Source organism: Leucopleurus acutus (genome assembly GCF_964270905.1).
Source record: "Leucopleurus acutus genome assembly, chromosome: 8".
Classification (NCBI taxonomy): domain Eukaryota; kingdom Metazoa; phylum Chordata; class Mammalia; order Artiodactyla; family Delphinidae; genus Leucopleurus; species Leucopleurus acutus.
In genome coordinates, this window is record NC_139151.1 from 72,154,633 (window position 1) to 72,175,405 (window position 20,773).

The window sequence follows — 20,773 nt, forward strand, 5'->3', positions numbered from 1 at the left end:
TTTACAATAGCCAAGACATGGAAACAACCTAAATGTCCATCAACAGATGAATGGATAAAGAAGATGTGGTACAATATATACAATGGAGTACTACTCAACCATAAAAAAAACACGAAATAATGCCATTTACAGCAAGATGGATGCAACTAGAGATTATTATACTAAGTGAACTAAGTCAGAGAAAGACAAATACCATATGATATCACTTATATGTGGAATCTAAAATATGACACAAATGAACCTATCTATGAAACAGAAACAGAGTCAGGGACATACAGAATAGACTGGTGGTTGCCAAGGGGGAGGGGAGTGGGAGAGGACAGGAGTGGGAGTTTGGAATTAGCAGATGCAAACTGGTATATATATAGAATGGATAAACAAGGTCCTACTGTATAGCACAGGGAATTATATTCAATGTCCTGTAATAAACCGTAATGGAAAAGAATATGAAAAAGAATGTATATATAACTGAGTCACTTTCCTAATTAACATCATCAACTATACTTCAATTAAAAAAAAAAGACAAAAAAAATGACTTAGCTGTTTATTTGTAGAGAATTTACGCCAAACCAAAATCTCTAGTTTCTTATATCGCACTATTAAGTCCTAAGTGAGAGCAAAAAGGGGTAATTTCTACAAGTTTAGAATTTTGTGCCCAAAGGATGATTTACAAAATAATGACTAGTGGAGATGGTATCTCATTAAGTCCCCATTTTATGATAAAGATGCATTAACAATAGGAATTTAAAAACTTGTTTCTAAAAGAACTTTCTTATTATATCCTATATGAAATGGTTCCTGTGAGATACAACAAACCTTCTCCCAGAGATTGGGGAACCCAAATTATATGAATATGGTTAGGTATTCAAATGTCTGGTCAGTCATATGCAGCAGTTAGTGTCCCATTTATCTGTGTAGAAGTTATCTGAACTAATACAAGCTTAAGGGTCTTTTTATAACTAGTCTGTATTTTTCACATACAACCATATCAACAAACTTTGTTAAAATTACTACATTAAAATGAATCAAGGGACTTCCCTGGTGGTGCAGCGGTTAAGATTCCAAGCTCCCAATGCAGGGGGCCCGGGTTCAATCCCTGGTCAGGGAACTAGATCCCACATGCATGCTGCAACTAAGTGTTCGCATGCCACAACTAAGGAGCCGGTGAGCCACAACTAAGGAGCCTACTGGCCACAAGTGAGAAGCACATGTGCCACAACTAAGACCCAGCAAACCAAATAAATAAATAAAATAAATATTATAAATAAAATGAATCAAGTTATAATGATGTTGAATTTCCAAAAACTAATTTTAAAAAACACACTTAAATCCTGGAATTTACATTGTTTCTCTTATAAAATACGTTAAGGCAAATGATACAATACAGGGCCAAATAAGTCCTTCCAAATAAGTCTCCAGCTAAAGCCATTAACATTCAAAATGGGAATCAAGCTGAGGCAGCAATCACCTGGCTTTCTATAAAGGTCACAGTTCACCCGAGGAGGCTAGAAATGCCACGGTTAGACTTAGTCCTCTCCTCTATCACACACAGACCTTTTTATACAGTATATTTGAACACTTTAAATCCATCTACTTTCTAAAAAGAAGAAAAAAACGAATTAAGATCTGCAATGTGAATGCCAAGAGAAAAACCCAGATTAAAGTTCAAAATTGAATGCACCATGACACTTTAAGAGATTGTTTATATAAACAAGTAAGAAAAACGTTTGGTAGAAGGTTCTTATTCTTGATTGCTCTTCAAACAAAAAAATCTTTTTTTTTCTCAAACGTCTTAAGAGAAATTTTAATATTCTTTATACCTGCTATAACAAGCCTTGGATTAATGAGTTTGTGGCAAACTGCCATACCTCAAGTCCCCACACATTGTTGACTTTTACTCACGCAGAGTCGGATTTCAGAAGTGCCCTTCTACAATTCTAGATTAGCAGCAATTGAAAAGGTAACATAGATTTTGAGAAACAATCCTGAACAAAAACTTCATTTAAATGTCAGATAGGATCCAATCACTAAACTTGATCCTTAGGAAATAAGACGATTTTTCTACTATTAGGAAACTAATACTCTACTCAGTGGATCTGGATCTGATAATTCAATGAATAATTTAGGCCAGTATCTTCAAAGTACACTGGTATATACACTACCTGATTTTAAACCATCTTTAAACACTTAAAGATAATCAGTTTTATTTATCTCCTAACAGTACTTACTGATGATCATTACTTCCTACAACTCAAAAAGGAGCTCATTTATATTAGAGAAAGAATCCATGGTAACCTCAAAGAAAAATACAAAATAACTATAAACAGTAACTTTTCTGATCTTACCTCTAACCAGCAAAGTGAATCACTTGCCCCCGCCCCCAGCATTTTTCCTTCCTGAAGTTACTTGCTCAAGACCCACATAATGATCTTTGGTCGGGCATTTGTGCAAACTATGGAGCCTAAGCAATCTGAAACAGAAGACTATTGACCCATCTACTGAGAAACTGGGTCAAGCCCATGTGGATCACTGGATCAAGCGCGTATTATTTCCTTTTAGAATAAAAACAGAAAAACAGGTCAATCTCTGAAATAGGAGAAACATTTCAAACAACTATATGAGCAGAGTCATTCTGATTCGTGCTATTAAACACAAATCAGGCAAATTCATTAAGCTGCTTACAAAAGGCTTTTATTTATAGTCTATGAATATATAAGCTTCTAATACTACTGGCCAGGCTCTGGGTGGGCTATGGAACTTTCTTCCAAAGAAATCAGGGGACCTCAACTTATCTTTTAAACACTATTAGAGCAGTACTCTTTATTTAAACTCTATAAAGTTTCTATTACCACAATCAATGAGAAAAAGAAAAACAGCAGGTTTACACTTCTTGAAAATAAACACAGCACAAAGAAAGATTTAGATTAATTTACATAACAATTCAAGTTTCAAAAGTGGAGGTTAAGTATAGACCTTTTTTGTTTTTTGCGGTATGCGGGCCTCTCACTGTTGCGGCCTCTCCCGTCTCCCGCTTAGGCTCCGGACATGCAGGCTCAGTGGCCATGGCTCACGGGCCCAGCCGCTCTGCGGCATGTGGGATCTTCCCCGACCGGGGCACGAACCCGTGTCCCCTGCATTGGCAGGCGGACTCTCAACCACTGCGCCACCAGGGAAGCCCTAGACCTTATTAAAATAGATGCCAAAGTAGTAACTACTTCAAAAAATAAATGGCGCTACAAAATCATTCAACTATCATAATCATGAAAGATGCTACAAGCAGGCTTAAGCACAAAGGGCAATTAATCTGAAGGACAGATTCCATCCTTTAAAACAAAATGGGTCAGAATCAAAGTCATACCCTAAAATTATTTTGTGAACAAGAACAATTTAAGAATCTACCATGTTAAAGAACAAAACTGGAGGTACCATGCTCCCTGATTTCAAACTACACTACAAAGCTTTTCAGTAATCAAAACAGTATGGTACTGGCATAAAAACAGACACATAGATCAACTGGACAGAACAGAGAGTCCAGAAATAAACCCACACTTATATGGTCAATTAATCTATGATAAAGGAGGCAAGAATACAGAACGGGGAAAAGACAGCCTCTTCAATAAATGGTTTTGGGAAAACTGGACTTTCTCACACTATATACAAAAATAAACTCAGAACGGGTTAAAATTAAATGTAAGACCTGAAACCGTTAAGACTCCTAGAAGAAAACATAAGCAGTACTAGGGATGTAATGTACAACATGATTAATACAATTAACACTGCTATATTTTATTTATTTTTGTTTATTTATTTATGGCTGCCTTGGGTTTTCACTGCTGCGCACGGGCTTAGTTGCAGTGAGCAGGGGCTACTCTTCGTTGCAGTGTGCAGGCTTTTCATTGCAATGGCTTCTCTTGTTGAGGAGCAAGGCCTCTAGGAGCACAGACTTCAGTAGTTGTGGCACGCAGCTTCAGTAGTTGTGCTTCGCGGGCTCTAGAGCTCAGGCTCTAGAGCGCAGGCTCAGTAGCCTGCGCTCAGTAGAGCGCACGGGTTTAGCTGTTCCGCGGCATGTGGGATCTTCCTGGACCAGGGATCGAACCCATGTCCCCTGCACTGGCAGGTGGATTCTTAACCACTGCACCACCAGGGAAGTCCTGCTATATGTTATATAGGAAAGTTGTTAAGAGTAAATCCTAAAGAGTTCTCATCACAAAGAAAAAAAATATATTTTCTTGTATCTATAGGAGATGACAGATGTTCACTAAACTTACTGTGGTAATCATTTCATGATGTATGTAAGTCAAATCATTATGCTGTACACCTTAAACTTATACAGTGCTGTAAGTCAATTATATCTCAATACAACTGTAAGAAAAAAAAGTTAAAAAAAAAAAAAGAAAACATGGGGAGTACTCTGACATTGGTCTTAATATTTTTTTGGATATGTCTCTTCAGGCAAGGGAAACAAAAGCAAAAAAAAACCCCAAAAAACAAACAAACAAAAAATCCAAATGGGAGACTACATCAAACTAAAAAAGCTTTTGACCAGCAAAGGAAACTATCAACAAAAAGAAAACGCAGCCTACTGAATGGGAGAAGATGGCTGCAAAAAATATCCGATAAGGGGTTAATATCCAAAATATACAAAGAACTCATACAAGTCAATATCAAAAAACAAACGGCCTGATTAAAAAATGGGCAGAGAACCTGAATAGTTTTCCAAAGAAGGCATACAGATGGCCAACAGGCACGTGAAAAAGATGCTCAACATCACTAATCATCAGGGAAATGCAATCAAGACCACAATGAGGTATCACCTCACACCTGTCAGAATGGCTATTATCAAAAAGAAAACAAATAGTAAGTGCTGGTGAGGATGTGGAGAAAAGGAAACCCGTGCTAGTAGTAATACAAATTGGTGCAGCCACTATGGAAAACAGTATGGAGGGGTTCCTCAAAAAATTAAAAATAAAACTACCATATGACCCAGCAATTCCACTTCTGGGTATTTTTCTGAAGAAAACAAACACAGTCATTCAAAAAGATGTATGCACCCCTGTGTATTGCAGCATTATTTACAATAGCCAAGATATGGAAGGAAGCAACCTAAGTGTCCATCCATAGATGAATGGATACCCCTCCTCAGCGTATGTGACCACATCCTCTGTCCCCACACTGGTCCGAGCCACCATCTCAGACCCCGATTCTTGCAGTAGCCTCCTCGGGGTGGGGAGCTCTGCTGCCACCCTTCCCTCCCGGGGTCTGGCACAGAGGCATCTGTTATAATAGCAATCAGATCAGATCACTCCTCTGCTCAAAGCCTGCCCGTGGCTCCGCAGCTCACGTAGAGGAAAAGCCACAGGCCTCCTCCCCCTGACCCACAAGGGCTTACTTGAGCCAGCCCTGTTTCCCCGCCGACCCCATCTCTCTGTGCACGCCTCGCTCACACCACTAGCCTCTTTGCAGTTCCTTGAACCATAAACATACTCCCACCTCAAAGTATAAGGCACAGAAGCCTTTTTCCAGTCTTGGAGATCTCCAGGTCACCATCCAAGCGAGCAGAGCGCGGATGGGGCTGAAACAGCAAACCAGTGTGTTTGGGGCTCAAGGAGTGACAGGAGGCCAGTGGTGTGAGCAAGGTGGATATAGAGGAGGTGAGATCAGAATGCAGTCCTCACCCTCCAGGTCTTCCTGTGCCCCTCTTTCGTCTGATTGTTCCTAGGTAGCATTTATCTCCATCTGGTGCATTGTATACTATGCTGTAAGTTTGTTTTCTGTCTTCCCCCATTGAAATGTAAACTCCATGAAGGCAGGAAGTTACTTTGTGTTGTTCTTACTCCTGGCATGTAGCAAGCACTTAGTAAATATATGTTGAATGACTAAATGAATAAACAAATAACTGAAGAAAAAAATAGATGAATGGATAAAGAAAGTGCGGTATGGGCTTCCCTGGTGGCACAGTGGTTAAGAATCTGCCTGCCAATGCAGGGTACACGGGTTTGAGCCCTGGCCCAGGAAGATCCCACATGTGGTGGAACAACTAAGCCCGTGCACCACAACTACTGAGCCTGCACTCTAAAGCCCATGAGCCACAACTACTGAGCCCATGTGCCACAAGTACTGAAGCCCACGTGCCTAGAGCCCGTGCTCCGCAACAAGAGAAGCCACCGTAATGAGAAGCCCGCGCACTGCAATGAAGAGTAGCCCCTGCTTGCCACAGCTAGAGAAAGCCCGTTCACAGCAACAAAGACCCAATGCAGCCAAAAATTAATTAATTAATTAAAAAAAGAAAAAGAAAATATGGTATGTATTTGTGTGTATACGTGTGTGTGATGTACTGATGGTACATCCTCCGATGAACTTCATAAAAAAGCCAATTTGTCCACTGACTTTCTTCACACGTATATTCATAACATGTAGAGGTTTCGTTGAGTGGGACCACACTTTTCTGGGTACCATACTGGACCACACTCTAGTAACATTCTTGAACATTTACTTGATAAATCTATTTTTTTTAAGATTTATTTATTATTTATTTATTTTATTTATTTTTGGCTGTGCCGGGTGTTAGTTGTGGCATGCAGGATCTTTGCTGCAGCGCCTGGGCTTCTCTCTAGTTGTGGCGTGCAGTTTTTCTCTTCTTTAGTTGTGGTGCGCAGGCTCTAGGGCACGTGAGCTCTGTAGTTGTGGTGCGCAGGTTCCAGAGAGTGTGGACTCTGTAGTTGCAGCACGTGGGCTCTAGTTGAGGCGCACAAGCTCAGTAGTTGCGGCATGCGGGCTTAGTTGCCCCGCAGCATGTGGGATCTTAGTTCCCTGACCAGGGATTGATCCCGCATCCCCTGCATTGCAAGGCAGATTCTTTATCACTGAACCACCAGGGAAGTCCCGATAAATCTTAAATCTTTCTTAATTTGGATTAAAATATCAAACAACTTCATCACTCCCAGATCACTGCCACCTGGGTGTACCACCAGCACATCAGGGTCTGACAGAGAGTGCTATGCATGAATCAAGGTGGAGTGGCTGGTCCCTCATGCCACTCTTCCCTATCCAATAGAGTTTGGAATTCTCCATAGGAATGCCCAGCTGGGGACCAAAGCTTTTCTTGAATGCCCGTTTTTCAGCCCTGAAAACATACAGATGACCAATATCCATACCTGCTTCTGCTGTATTCTGGCATGTGCTATTAAGAGAACAAACAAGTATTAATGTTGCCTCCTAAATTTATTCCTTGTAACTTGGTGCTGGTCAAGTAGTTTTAAACCTTTAAAATCAGAGTTCAAGTTCTCTTATAGTTTTGGCAGTGCCAACTTGGTAAAAGTTATATGCCAGTCCTAACAAAAATGTTTTACTCTTAAGAAGCATAATTGAATCTGAAGAAACAGAAACTTAAAGTTTTAAGTTTTTTAGATATCAAGAAAAGTTTACCTTCCTTCTGATGCTTTTGTTGATATACAATGCCTGCAATGGGCAGAAAATCTAAGGAAAACTGTCCAAATTCCACAGCTTTTCCCACTGATCTTCCAGTAGAAAATGTTTTTGCTAGTAACTTGCAAAGATGATATACAAAAAATACACCTGGGACTTCCCTGGTGGCACAGTGGTTAAGAATCCGCCTGCCAATACAGGGGACATGGGTTCCATCCCTGGTCCGGGAAGATCCCACATGCCACAGAACAACTAAGCCCGTGCACCACAACTACTGACCCTGCGCTCTAGAGCCTGAGTGCCACAACTACTTGAGCCCACATACCACAACTACTGAAGCCCACGCGCTCTAGGGCCTGCGTGCCGCAACTACTGAAGCCTGTGCGCTCAGAGCCCATGCTCCGCAACGAGAGAAGCCACCACAATGAGAAGCCCGAGCACTGCAACGAAGAGTAGCCTCCGCTCGCTGCAACTAGATAAAGCCCATGTGAAGCAACAAAGACCCAACGCAGCCAAAAAACAAAACAAAAAGAACACCTGGTCTTACAGTAACTTCAACGAAGAATTTAAGTTATAGATCACAACTTTTCCCTCATTAAATAATACAACTGAATTAAAATATCACTGCAATTGCCCAGACCTGATGGAAAAGCACCACCAACAGGTTTTTCACTATTCAACAGCTGCCTTCACTGCTTAGTCAATGCCCTCAGTGAGCACCAATCTCATGAAGGTGGTTTTAAAAGTCAGGTTAGGCAGGAAGCTAGTCTGCCAGGTAACAAAAAAGCTATAAAAAGAGATGACAAAACAAATTCTCTGATTTTCTTATAAAGGTTGTTGTTCAAAATCTACATGTAATGGAGTCAGAGCTGTTTTAAAGTCCCAAGATCTGCATCAATCCTCAGTCTTCTGCAATGTTTCAGAAGAGACTGCTATTAAGAATGTAATCTCTATTACTTCTTTTTTTTTCCCCCAACCTCACTGCATAGCATGTGAAATCTTGGGATCTTAGTGCCCCGACCAGAGATTGAACCCTCGCCCCCTGCAGTGGAAGTGCGGAGTCTTAACCACTGGACCGCCAGGGAAGTTGCCTCTATTACTTCACTTTAAGTGGTTCTTTTACTTCAATATTGTTGGAGATGGTTAAAAATCAACGCTTGCACAGGCATCCACATCAATAATAAGACATGAGTTAATTAATGATGCCATGAAACAGGTGTTTGTTTTACATCATAAAATCAAAATCTTTAAAGTGAAACTATCAAGTTCCACAAAGGATAAATAACCACTTTCATTCTTTCTCATGGCCTTAGTAGCACAGAGAATAATAGCACAAATCCTGATGGCCACTGACAGACTGAGAAAATGTTGACTATCTGTGAACTCTAATATTCAGATGATACTTTTATGTTTCTGCTTTTCTTTATGACAATTTTGAAGTTCAACAGTTTTGCACAATGTACTACTAAAATATGAAAAAAATCACGTAGGTAAGCAACAAAGGGTAGAAAAACAACATACATTAAAAGGATATCCTAGATTATCATAAAATGATCATTTGTTTTTAGCCTTTCTAAGAAAGTACTCTAAAGAGCTTCCCTGGTGGCGCAGTGGTTGAGAGTCCGCCTGCCGATGCGGGGGACGCAGGTTCGTGCCCCGGTCCGGGAGGATCCCACATGCCGTGTAGCGGCTGGGCCCGTGAGCCATGGCCGCTGGGCCTGTGCGTCCGGACCCTGTGCTCCGCAACGGGAGAGGCCACAACAGTGAGAGGCCCGCGTACCAAAAAAAAAAAAAGTACAATATTAATTGCTTTGATTCTTGTTCTAAAAACAAACATTAGATTTGATTTAAAATGTACCATTTTCCGAGAGGCATCCGGGAAGATGGCGGAAGAGTAGGACGCGGAGATCACCTTCCTCCCCACAGATACACCAGAAATACATCTACACGTGGAACAACTCCTACAGAACACCTACTGAACGCTGTTAGAAGACCTCAGACCTCCCAAAAGGCAAGAAACCCCCCAAGTACCTGGGTAGGGCAAAAGAAAAAAGAATAAACAGAGACAAAAGGATAGGGACAGGAGCTGCACCAGTGGGAGGGAGCTGTGAAGGAGGAAAAGTTTCCACACACTAGGAAGCCCCTTCGTGGGCGGAGACTGCGGGTGACGGAAGGTGAAAGCTTCGGAGCCGCGGAGGAGAGCGCAGACTCAGGGGTGCAGGGGGCAAAGCATAGACATTCCCGCACGCACAGAGGATCGGTGCCGGCCAGCACTCACCAGCCCGAGAGGCTTGTCTGCTCCCCCACCGGGGAGGGCGGGGCTGGGAGCTGAGGCTCAGGCTTCGGTCAGAGCGCAGGGAGAGGACTGGGGTTGGCCGCGTGAACACAGCCTGCAGGGGGTTAGTGCGCCACGGCTGGCCAGGACAGAGTCCAGGGAAAAGTCTGGACCTGCCGAAAAGGCAAGAGACTTTTCTTCCTTCTTTGTCTCCTGGTGCGCGAGGAGAAGGGATTAAGAGCGCTGCTTAAAGGAGCTCCAGAGACGGGCGCGAGCCGCAGCTAAAAGCACGGACCCCAGAGACAGGCATGAGACGCTAAGGCTGCTGCTGCCGCCACCAGGACGCCTGTGTGCGAGCACAGGTCACTATCCACACCCCCCTTCCGCGGAGCCTGTGCAGCCCGCCACTGCCAAGGGTCCCGCGATCCAGGGGCAACTCCCCTGGGAGAACGCACAGGGCGCCTCAGGCTGCAGCAATGTCACGCCGGCCTCTGCTGCCGCAGGCTCGCCTCGCACTCTGTACCCCTCCTTCCCCCCAGCCTGAGTGAGCCAGAGCCCCCAAGTCAGCTGCTCCTTTAACGCCATCCTGTGTGAGCGAAGAACAGATGCCCTCCGGCGACCTACACGCAGAGGCGGGGCCAAATGCGAAGCTGAGCCCCTGGGAGCTGTGAGAACAAAGAATGGAAAGGGAAATCACTCCCAGCAGCCTCAGAAGCAGCGGATTAAAGCTCTACAATCAATTTGATGTACCTGCATCTGTGAAATACATGAATAGACAACGAATCATCCCAAATTAAGGAGGTGGACTTTGAGAGCAACATTTATGATTTTTTTCCCCTTTTCCTTTTTCTGTGAGTGTGTATGTGTATGCTTTTCTGTGAGATTTTGTCTGTATAGCTTTGCTTCCACCATTTGTCCGAGGGTTCTATCCGTTTTTTTAAAAATTTTTTTCTTAATAATTACTTTTTATTTTAATAACTTTATTTTATTTTACTTTATCATCGTTCTTTCCTTCCTTCCCACCTTTAGACAACGAGTCATCACAAATTGAGGAGATTGACTTTGAGAGCAAAATTTATGATTTTTTCCCCCTTTTCCTCTTTTTGTGACTGTGTATGTGTATGCTTCTGTGTGAGATTTTGTCTGTATACCTTTGCTTCCACCATTTGTCCTAGGGCTCTATCTGTCCCTTTTTATTTTTTCTCTTAATAATTTTTTATTTTAATAACTTTATTATATTTTATCTTATTTATTTTATTTTATCTTCTTTCTTTTATTCCTCCCACCTTTCTTTCTTTCTTTCTTTCTTTCTTTCTTTCTCTCTCTCTTTCTTTCTTGTTTTCTTTCTTTCTTTCTACTTCTACTAATTCTTCCTTTCTACTTTGTTTCCCTTTTATTCTGAGCCATGTGGATGAAGGGCTCTTGGTGCTGCAGCCAGGAGTCAGTGCTGTGCCTCTGAGGAGGGAGAGCCAACTTCAGGACACTGGTCCACAAGAGACCTCCCAGCTCCACGTAATATCAAATGGCGAAAATCTCCCAGAGATCTCCATCTCAACACCAACATCCAGCTTCACTCAACAGCTAGCAAACTACAGTGCTGGACACCCTATGCCAAACAACTAGCAAGACACAACCCCACCCATTAGCAGAGAGGCTGCCTAAAATCATAATAAGTCCACAGACACCCCAAAATACACCACCAGACGTGGACCGGCCCATCAGAAAGACAAGATCCAGCCTCATCCACCAGAACACAGGCACTAGTCCCCTCCACCAGGAAGCCTACACAACCCACTGAAACAACTTTAGCCACTGGGGACAGATACCAAAAACAACAGGAACTACGAACGTGCAGCGTGCAAAAAGGAGACCCCAAACACAGTAAGATAAGCAAAATGAGAAGATAGAAACACACACAGCAGATGAAAGAGCAAGATCAAAACCCACAAGACCTAACAAATGAAGAGGAAATAGGCAGTCTACCTGAAAAAGAATTCAGAATAATGATAGTAAAGATGATCCAAAATCTTGGAACTAGAATAGAGAAAATGCAAGAAACATTTAACAAGGACCTAGAAGAACTAAAGATGAAACAAGCAATGATGAAAAGCACAATAAATGAAATTAAAAATACTCTAGAAGGAATCAATAGCAGAATAACTGAGGCAGAAGAACGGATAAGTGACCTGGAAGATAAAATAGTGGAAATAACTACTGCAGAGCAGAATAAAGAAAAAAGAATGAAAAGAACTGAGGACAGTCTCAGAGACCTCTGGGACAACATTAAACACACCAACATTCGAATTATAGGGGTTCCAGAAGAAGAAGAGAAAAAGAAAGGGACTGAGAAAATATTTGAAGAGATTATAGTTGAAAACTTCCCTAATATGGGAAAGGAAATAGTTAATCAACTCCAGGAAGCACAGAGTCTCCCATACAGGATAAATCCAAGGAGAAACACGCCAAGACACATATTAATCAAACTGTCAAAAATTAAATACAAAGAAAACATATTAAAAGCAGCAAGGGAAAAACAACAAATAACACACAAGGGAATCCCCATAAGGTTAAGAGCTGATGTCTCAGCAGAAACTCTGCAAGCCAGAAGGGACTGGCAGGACATATTTAAGTGATGGAGGAGAAAAACCTACAACCAAGATTAGTCTACCCAGCAAGGATCTCATTCAGATTTGACGGAGAAATTAAAACCTTTACAGACAAGCAAAAGCTGAGAGAGTTCAGCGCCACCAAACCAGCTTTACAACAAATGCTAAAGGATCTTCTCTAGGAAGAAACACAAGAGAAGGAAAAGACCTACAATAACAATCCCAAAACAATTAAGAAAATGGGAATAGGAACATACATATCAATAATTACCTTAAAGGTAAATGGATTAAATGCTCCCACCAAAAGACACACACTGGCTGAATGGATACAAAAACAAGACCCATATATATGCTGTCTACAAGAGACCCACTTCAGACCTAGAGACACATACAGACTGAAAGTGAGGGGATGGAAAAAGATATTCCATGCAAATGGAAACCAAAAGAAAGCTGGAGTAGCAATTCTCATATCAGACAAAACAGACTTTAAAATAAAGACTATTACAAGTGATAAAGAAGGACACTACATAATGATCAAGGGATCGATCCAAGAAGAAGATATAACAAATTGTAAATATTTATGCACCCAACATAGAAGCACCTCAATACATAAGGCAAATACTAACGGCCATAAAAGGGGAAATCGACAGTAACACATTCATAGTAGGGGACTTTATAACACCCCACTTTCACCAATGGACAGATCATCCAAAATGAAAATAAATAAGGAAACACAAGCTTTAAATGATACATTAAACAAGATGGACTTAATTGATATTTATAGGACATTCCATCCAAAAACAACAGAATACACATTTTTCTCTAGTGCTCATGGAACATTCTCCAGGATAGATCATACCTTGGGTCACAAATCAAGCCTTGGTAAATTTAAGAAAGCTGAAATTGTATCAGGTATCTTTTCTGACCACAACGCTATGAGACTAGAGATAAATTACAGGAAAAGATCTATAAAAAATAGAAACACATGGAGGCTAAACAATACACTACTTAATAACGAAGTGATCACTGAAGAAATCAAAGAGGAAATTAAAAAATACCTAGAAACAAATGACAATGGAGACACGACGACTCAAAATCTATGGGATGCAGCAAAATCAGTTCTAAGAGGGAAGTTTATAGCAATACAATCCTACCTTAAGAAACAGGAAACATATCAAATAAACAACATAACCTTGCACCTAAAGCAATTAGAGGAAGAAGAACAAAAAACCGCCAAAGTTAGCAGAAGGAAAGAAATCATAAAGATTAGATCAGAAATAAATGAAAAAGAAATGGAGGAAACGATAGCTAAGATCAATAAAACTAAAAGCTGGTTCTTTGAGAAGATAAACAAAATTGATAAACCATTAGCCAGACTCATCAAGAAAAAAAGGGAGAAGACTCAAATCAATAGAATTAGAAATGAAAAAGAAGTAACAACTGACACTGCAGAAATACAAAATATCATGAGAGACCACTACAAGCAACTCTATGCCAATTAAATGGACAACCTGGAAGAAATGGACAAATTCTTAGAAATGCACAACCTGCCAAGACTGAATCAGGAAGAAATAGAAAATATGAACAGACCAATCACAAGCACTGAAATTGAAACTGTGATTAAAAATCTTCCAACAAACAAAAGCCCAGGACCAGATGGCTTCACAGGCAAATCTATCAAACATTTAGAGAAGAGCTAACACCTATCCTTCTCAAACTCTTCCAAAATATAGCAGAGGGAGGAACACTCCCAAACTCATTCTACGAGGCCACCATAACCCTGATACCAAAACCAGACAAGGATGTCACAAAGAAAACTACAGGCCAATATCACTGATGAACATAGATGCAAAAATCCACAGAAAAATAGTAGCAAACAGAATCCAACAGCGCATTAAAAGGATCATACACCATGATCAAGTGGGGTTTATTCCAGGAATGCAAGGATTCTTCAATATACGCAAATCAATCAACGTGATACACCATATTAACAAATTGAAGGAGAAAAACCATACGATCATCTCAATAGATGCAGAGAAAGCTTTTGACAAAATTCAACACCCATTTATGATAAAAACCCTGCAGAAAGTAGGCATGGAGGGAACTTTCCTCAACATAACAAAGGCCATATATGACAAACCCACAGCCAACATCGTCCTCAATGGTGAAAAACTGAAAGCATTTCCACTAAGATCAGGAACAAGACAAGGTTGCCCACTCTCACCACTCTTATTCAACATAGTTTTGGAAGTTTTAGCCACAGCAATCAGAGAAGAAAAGGAAATAAAAGGAATCCAAATCAGAAGAGAAGAAGTAAAGCTGTCACTGTTTGCAGATGACATGATACCATACATAGAGAATCCTAAAGATGCTACCAGAAAACTACTAGAGCTAATCAATGAATTTGGTAAAGTAGCAGGATACAAAATTAATGCACAGAAATCTCTGGCATTCCTATACACTAAGGATGAAAAATCTGAAAGTGAAATCAAGAAAACACTCCTATTTACCACTGCAACAAAAAGAATAAAATATCTAGGAATAAACCTACCTAAGGAGACAAAAGACCTGTATGCAGAAAATTATAAGACACTGATGAAAGAAATTAAAGATGATACAAATAGATGGAGAGATATACCATGTTCTTGGATTGGAAGAATCAACATTGTGCAAATGACTCTACTACGCATAGCAATCTACAGATTCAGTGCAATCCCTATCAAACTACCACTGGCATTTTTCACAGAACTAGAACAAAAACTTTCACAGTTTGTATGGAAACACAAAAGACCCCGAACAGCCAAAGCAATCTTGAGAACGAAAAACGGAGCTGGAGGAATCAGGCTCCCTGACTTCAGACTATACTACAAAGCTACAGTAATCAAGACAGTATGGTACTGGCACAAAAACAGATAGATCAATGGAACAGGACAGAAACCCAGAGATAAACCCACGCACATATGGTCACCTTATCTTTGATAAAGGAGGCAGGAATGTACAGTGGAGAAAGGACAGCCTCTTCAATAAGTGGTGCTGGGAAAACTGGACAGGTACATGTAAAAGTATGAGATTAGATCACTCCCTAACACCATACACAAAAATAAGCTCAAAATGGATTAAAGACCTAAATGTAAGGCCAGACACCATCAAACTCTTAGAGGAAAACATAGGCAGAACACTCTATGACATAAATCACAGCAAGATCCTTTTTGACCCACCTCCTAGAGAAATGGAAATAAAAACAAAAATAAACAAATGGGACCTAATGAAACTTCAAAGCTTTTGCACAGCAAAGGAAACCATAAGCAAGACCAAAAGACAACCCTCAGAATGGGAGAAAATATTTGCAAATGAAGCAACTGACAAAGGATTAATCTCCAAAATTTATAAGCAGCTCATGCAGCTCAATAACAAAAAGACAAATAACCCAATCCAAAAATGGGCAGAAGACCTAAATAGACATTTCTCCAAAGAAGATATACAGACTGCCAACAAACACATGAAAGAATGCTCAACATCATTAATCATTAGAGAAATGCAAATCAAAACTACAATGAGATATCATCTCACACTGGTCAGAATGGCCATCATCAAAAAATCTAGAAACAATAAATGCTGGAGAGGGTGTGGAGAAAAGGGAACCCTCTTGCACTGTTGGTGGGAATGTAAATTGATACAGCCACTGTGGAGAACAGTATGGAGGTTCCTTAAAAAACTACAAATAGAACTACCATATGACCCAGCAATCCCACTACTGGGCATATACCCTGAGAAAACCATAATTCAAAAAGAGCCATGTACCAAAATGTTCATTGCAGCTCTATTTACAACAGCCCGGAGATGGAAACAACCTAAGTGTCCATCATCGGTGAATGGATAAAGAAGATGTGGCACATATATACAATGGAATATTACTCAGCCATAAAAAGAAACGAAATTGAGCTATTTGTAATGAGGTGGATAGACTTAGAGTCTGTCATACAGAGTGAAGTAAGTCAGAGAGAGACAAATACCGAATGCTAACACATATATATGGAATTTAAGAAAAAAAAATGTCATGGAGAACCTAGGGGTAAGACAGGAATAAAGACACAGACCTACTAGAGAATGGGCTTGAGGATATGGGGAGGGGGAAGAGTAAGCTGTGACAAAGCGAGAGAGAGGCATGAACATATATTCACTACCAAACGTAAGGTAGATAGCTAGTGCGAAGCAGCCGTATAGCACAGGGAGATCAGCTCAGTGCTTTTGATCGCCTGGAGGGGTGGGATAGGGAGGGTGGGAGAGAGGGAGACGCAAGAGGGAAGAGATATGGGAACATATGTATATATATAACTGATTCATTTTCTTGTAAAGCAGAAACTAACACGCCGTTGTAAAGCAATTATACTCCAATAAAGATGTTAAAAAATAAATAAATAAAAATAAAATAAAATGTACCATTTCCCCCATATTCCTATTTTTTTATGTATGGATATCATCTATTCTAAGTTATAAAATGCTTCATATCTATTGTAGTGAAATGAGACATAAAAAAGATCTTTAGGAACTGAGGTTCTCTACAAATCAAATGCTATCGTCTCAGTGAGAAACAGGGTAACAAATAGCACTATTCCTATTTTACTGATGATGCCTGAGCCATAATGGAGAGATTAACAACATTTAGTGTGTTTTGCTTGTGGATTAATGATCTCCCATCATCAGGTTTCTAACTCAAGCATTTAAATTACATTGTTAAAAAAAGAGCTATATTACAGAAGGATGAGAACATTTTTAAAAAACAAAACCATTGCCACTAGAATCTCAATAAATAGAACGTATCAATGACAAAAACAGCTGAAGAAAATGCTCTTTTTGGGGGAAGGGGAGATATTTACAGCAGATCTCAGGATGCTTACAATTGATCAGAAAATGTAACAGAAAAGTAAACTTCACAAGATTCTACATTCAGACACTCAGTAAAATATTTAGGTGAACTTCTATATATCAAGCACTGTTCTAGATGTTGGGCATGTGTGTATATGTGTGCGGGGTTGGTGATGGGAGTAGATTGGTCAGGGTAGGCCTGACTGCTCCACACAAAGGAAACAGGTAGTGGACGAATCCTAAAACAGAAGAGTAGTAGGAGATGAGTTCAGAGAGGTAACAGGGGGAGGAAAGCAGGATCACAAAGGGCCTTCTAAGCTTCAGAAATTTGGATTGAACGCTGTGTGAAATGGGAAGACATTGGAAGGTTCTGAGTAGAGGAGTGATATAATTTATTTATCTTTTAATAGGATCATTCTGGCTGTTGTGTTAAAAACAGATGTAGGGATTAAGGAAAGAAGAAGGCTTTTTAGGAGGCTTTTGAAGTAAATTAGATGAAAGATAACGGTGACTTGGATCAGCACTGGATGTGATCAGATTCTATATGTATTTTGAAGATAATTGGTTCTTGATGAAGAATCAAGGATGACACCAAAGTTAGAGTATTGAGTAGGTATCACTGGAGGTGGGAAAGCATCATAGAAAGATTGAGAGTTTAATTTTGGTCACATTGAGTTTGAAATGTCTATTAAATATCCAAATGGAGATATTGAGAAGGGAGCTGGATATAAGAATCTGGAATTCTGGAGAGTGGTGTAAGTTGGAAAGAAATTTGGGAAGTGTGGACACAGAAATGGTATTTAAAGCTATGAGACTGGTAGAGATCACCAGGAGAGTGAGTATAGAGAATGCCAAGGACTGAGCCAGGGGGCATTCCAATATTAAGAAAAGGAGGGACTTATAAAGGAGACTGAGCATGAGTACCAGTGAGATGGGAGGAAAAACAAGTGAGTCTGGGGTCTTGGAAAGCAAGAGAGGAAAGTGTATCAAGGAGATACAACTGTCAAATACTGCTGACAAGCCAAGTAAGTGGAGACTATTTAATTGGCCATTGGATTTAACATCATAAAGGTCAATGGTGACCTTGAGAGAAGCAGCTTAGTGGAAGGACATGAGGGAAATCCCACATGGAGTGGTTCAAGAGTGAAAGGAAGAAGAGGAATTGAAGCTAATGAGTACGGATAATTGTTTCAAGGAGTTTTGCTGTAAAGGGGAATGAAGAAATGGAATACTGGTGGCAGGGAAAGGGAAATTAAGAGGAGGATTTTTAAAGGTTTTTAGGGTATATTTTTGGGTGCTGATGAGAGCAACCCAGTAGAGAACAAAAGCTGATGATGAGAGGGGAAACTGCTGAAATGATGTCCCTGAGTAAATTACAGAGGATAAAACCTAGTGGGTAGAAATAATGATCTGTGGTAACAGGGAGAAGGCAGATATGGTAGGGGCAGATAGTCATGTAGAGGGGTGGGGGTCTGCAGAAGTTCTTGTATTGCTTTCATTTTCGCAACTGAAGAAAATTATATTTCAGGTAACTCTACTAATAAGCAACATAAAAAACCAAGAACTATTGGTCTGCAATAATTTGTCTTACTTGATCCACCCATATTTATTTCCCAATGGTGCTTTCTTCTAAAGATGCTCATCTGTTTTTACATATAACCAGGCTAGGAAAACCTAAGTATCTGTTAATAGTTCAACACACATTAACGTTCACCAATAAATATGTGAAACACAGGAAAGAGTGATAAGAGTCAATCAAATTTACTTTTATGCCCTGGTAGAAGGCTCATTTATATGATGATAAATCATTTCAAGTTTTAGAGTACAGGACACTGATCATTAAGAGTTTTTGCTTTAAAAAGAAAGAGTATTCTAACATTTCACATGTAAAAGTGAAATGGGGGGAGGCGTGATAAAATTGATGATATTTAAGGGTACAAATTTATAACGAGTAGTAAGCAAGCCATAGAGATCTAATGCGCAGTTTGATGGATATAGACAATAATACTGTATGATAATTATGTAATGTAATAAATACTGCTATAATGCAATCATATTACAATATATAAATCTATCAAAGTAACAGACTGTACTCCTTAAACTTACACAATGTTACATATCAAACTTATTCAATAAAAAACAAAAGTGAAATGCACTTTTCACAACAGGAGACTCTGACTTTCCTTATGTGGAGAAATACAGTTTTGAACGGTACTTACCAACAGTGGTCACAGGAGGCTGGGAAGGGTACTGGGAACTTGTGGTGGCAGGATACTGACTGCCAGGTGGGTAAGGACAGCCTGGGTAACCACTAAAGAAAAGAACATAAAATATTAAATGTTAAGATGACCCAACTCTACAGTATCTTTAAGAACCCCATTCAGGGGACATCCCTGGCAGTCCAGTGGTTAAGACTTCACCTTCCAATGCAGGGGGTGTGGGTTCAATCCCTGGTCGGAGAGCTAAGATTCCACATGCCTCGTGGCCAAAAAACCAAAAAACATTTAAAATAACCCAGAAGCAATACTGTAACAAATTCAATAAAGACTTAAAACAAATAAACAAACAAACAAATCCACCCCATTCAGGAGGCTAAGCTTGATATTTCATTGTCTTACCAGTTAATGACTTTACAGTTTTAGAGCTACAGGTGTCTATTCAAGCAAAGCTCCACAAAAATTCCATTAATGACACTGGATTTACTCTTAAAGTAAATGATTAAAATACTCTTGCTTGGCCCTGGTTTTTTTTTTTTTGGCTGCGGCATGCGGGATCTTAGTTCCCTGACCAGGGATCGAACCCATGCCCTCTACAGTGGAAGCACAGAGTCTTAAACACTGGACCACCAGGGAAGTCCCTTGGCCCTGGTTATCTGAGGGTCACCTTCATAGTAGCAGAAAGCAACTCGAGTTTTTCTAAGGGCAGTCCAACAGTATCAGAACTGAGAGCAACAAATATTTTGTGAGAACTTTTCCATTCTGATTTCCTAGCATACAGGTAAATAATATTATTTAATTTTTACCTGTGGTTCATTGATAACCTTTTTGAATGTCTGATCTGAAAATACTCCTCTTGAGATAAAGTTTTAAAAGCTTCCTCTTCACTCTAAGGAAGGTTTGTGTCATTCCTGTATTCACATCAGAGTTGGAAGAAACTTTCCTTAGAAGTATTGTCCTCCAATCTCCTATCCAACATTGTTTCATAAATATCATTTACAATATCCCTGACAAATGGTCATCTTTCTCTACTGAACACTAACTGCATTTTGACACAGTAACCTCTAATTAATGGTCCTAAATTTGCACTCTGTAAGATCACTTGCATATTAGAAAACTTCTAACATTTTCCCCTCAGTCTTCTCTTTTTCAGGTGAAATATTTTTAATTCCTTCAACCATTCTTCACAGCTCTGATTTTCAGATCTAATCACTTTCCTCTGAATGATCACTAATTTGGCAGTGTTTCCCTTATAATGGAGAAGAAAATGAACAGGATGATTACTATAGCTACCTGTTAGTTGAACAATCAATTTTGATGAATCCTATTTTATCTACAATTGTCAGATCTATGACATTTGCAATTCTGATTAACATGCCTTCTAT

At 40.0% G+C, this 20,773-nt stretch overlaps 1 protein-coding gene across 2 annotated transcripts in view; it reads right to left on the minus strand.

Annotated features, from left to right (window-relative positions):
* The window catches only part of TSG101 (tumor susceptibility 101), a 68,490-nt gene that overhangs the window by 16,820 nt on the left and 30,897 nt on the right, over positions 1-20,773 (minus strand). For both annotated transcript variants that reach the window (XM_082845351.1, XM_082845350.1), the window contains exon 7: positions 19,392-19,483. In XM_082845351.1, the coding sequence (XP_082701477.1) occupies positions 19,392-19,483 (92 nt within the window). The remainder of the gene's footprint in view (positions 1-19,391; positions 19,484-20,773) is intronic.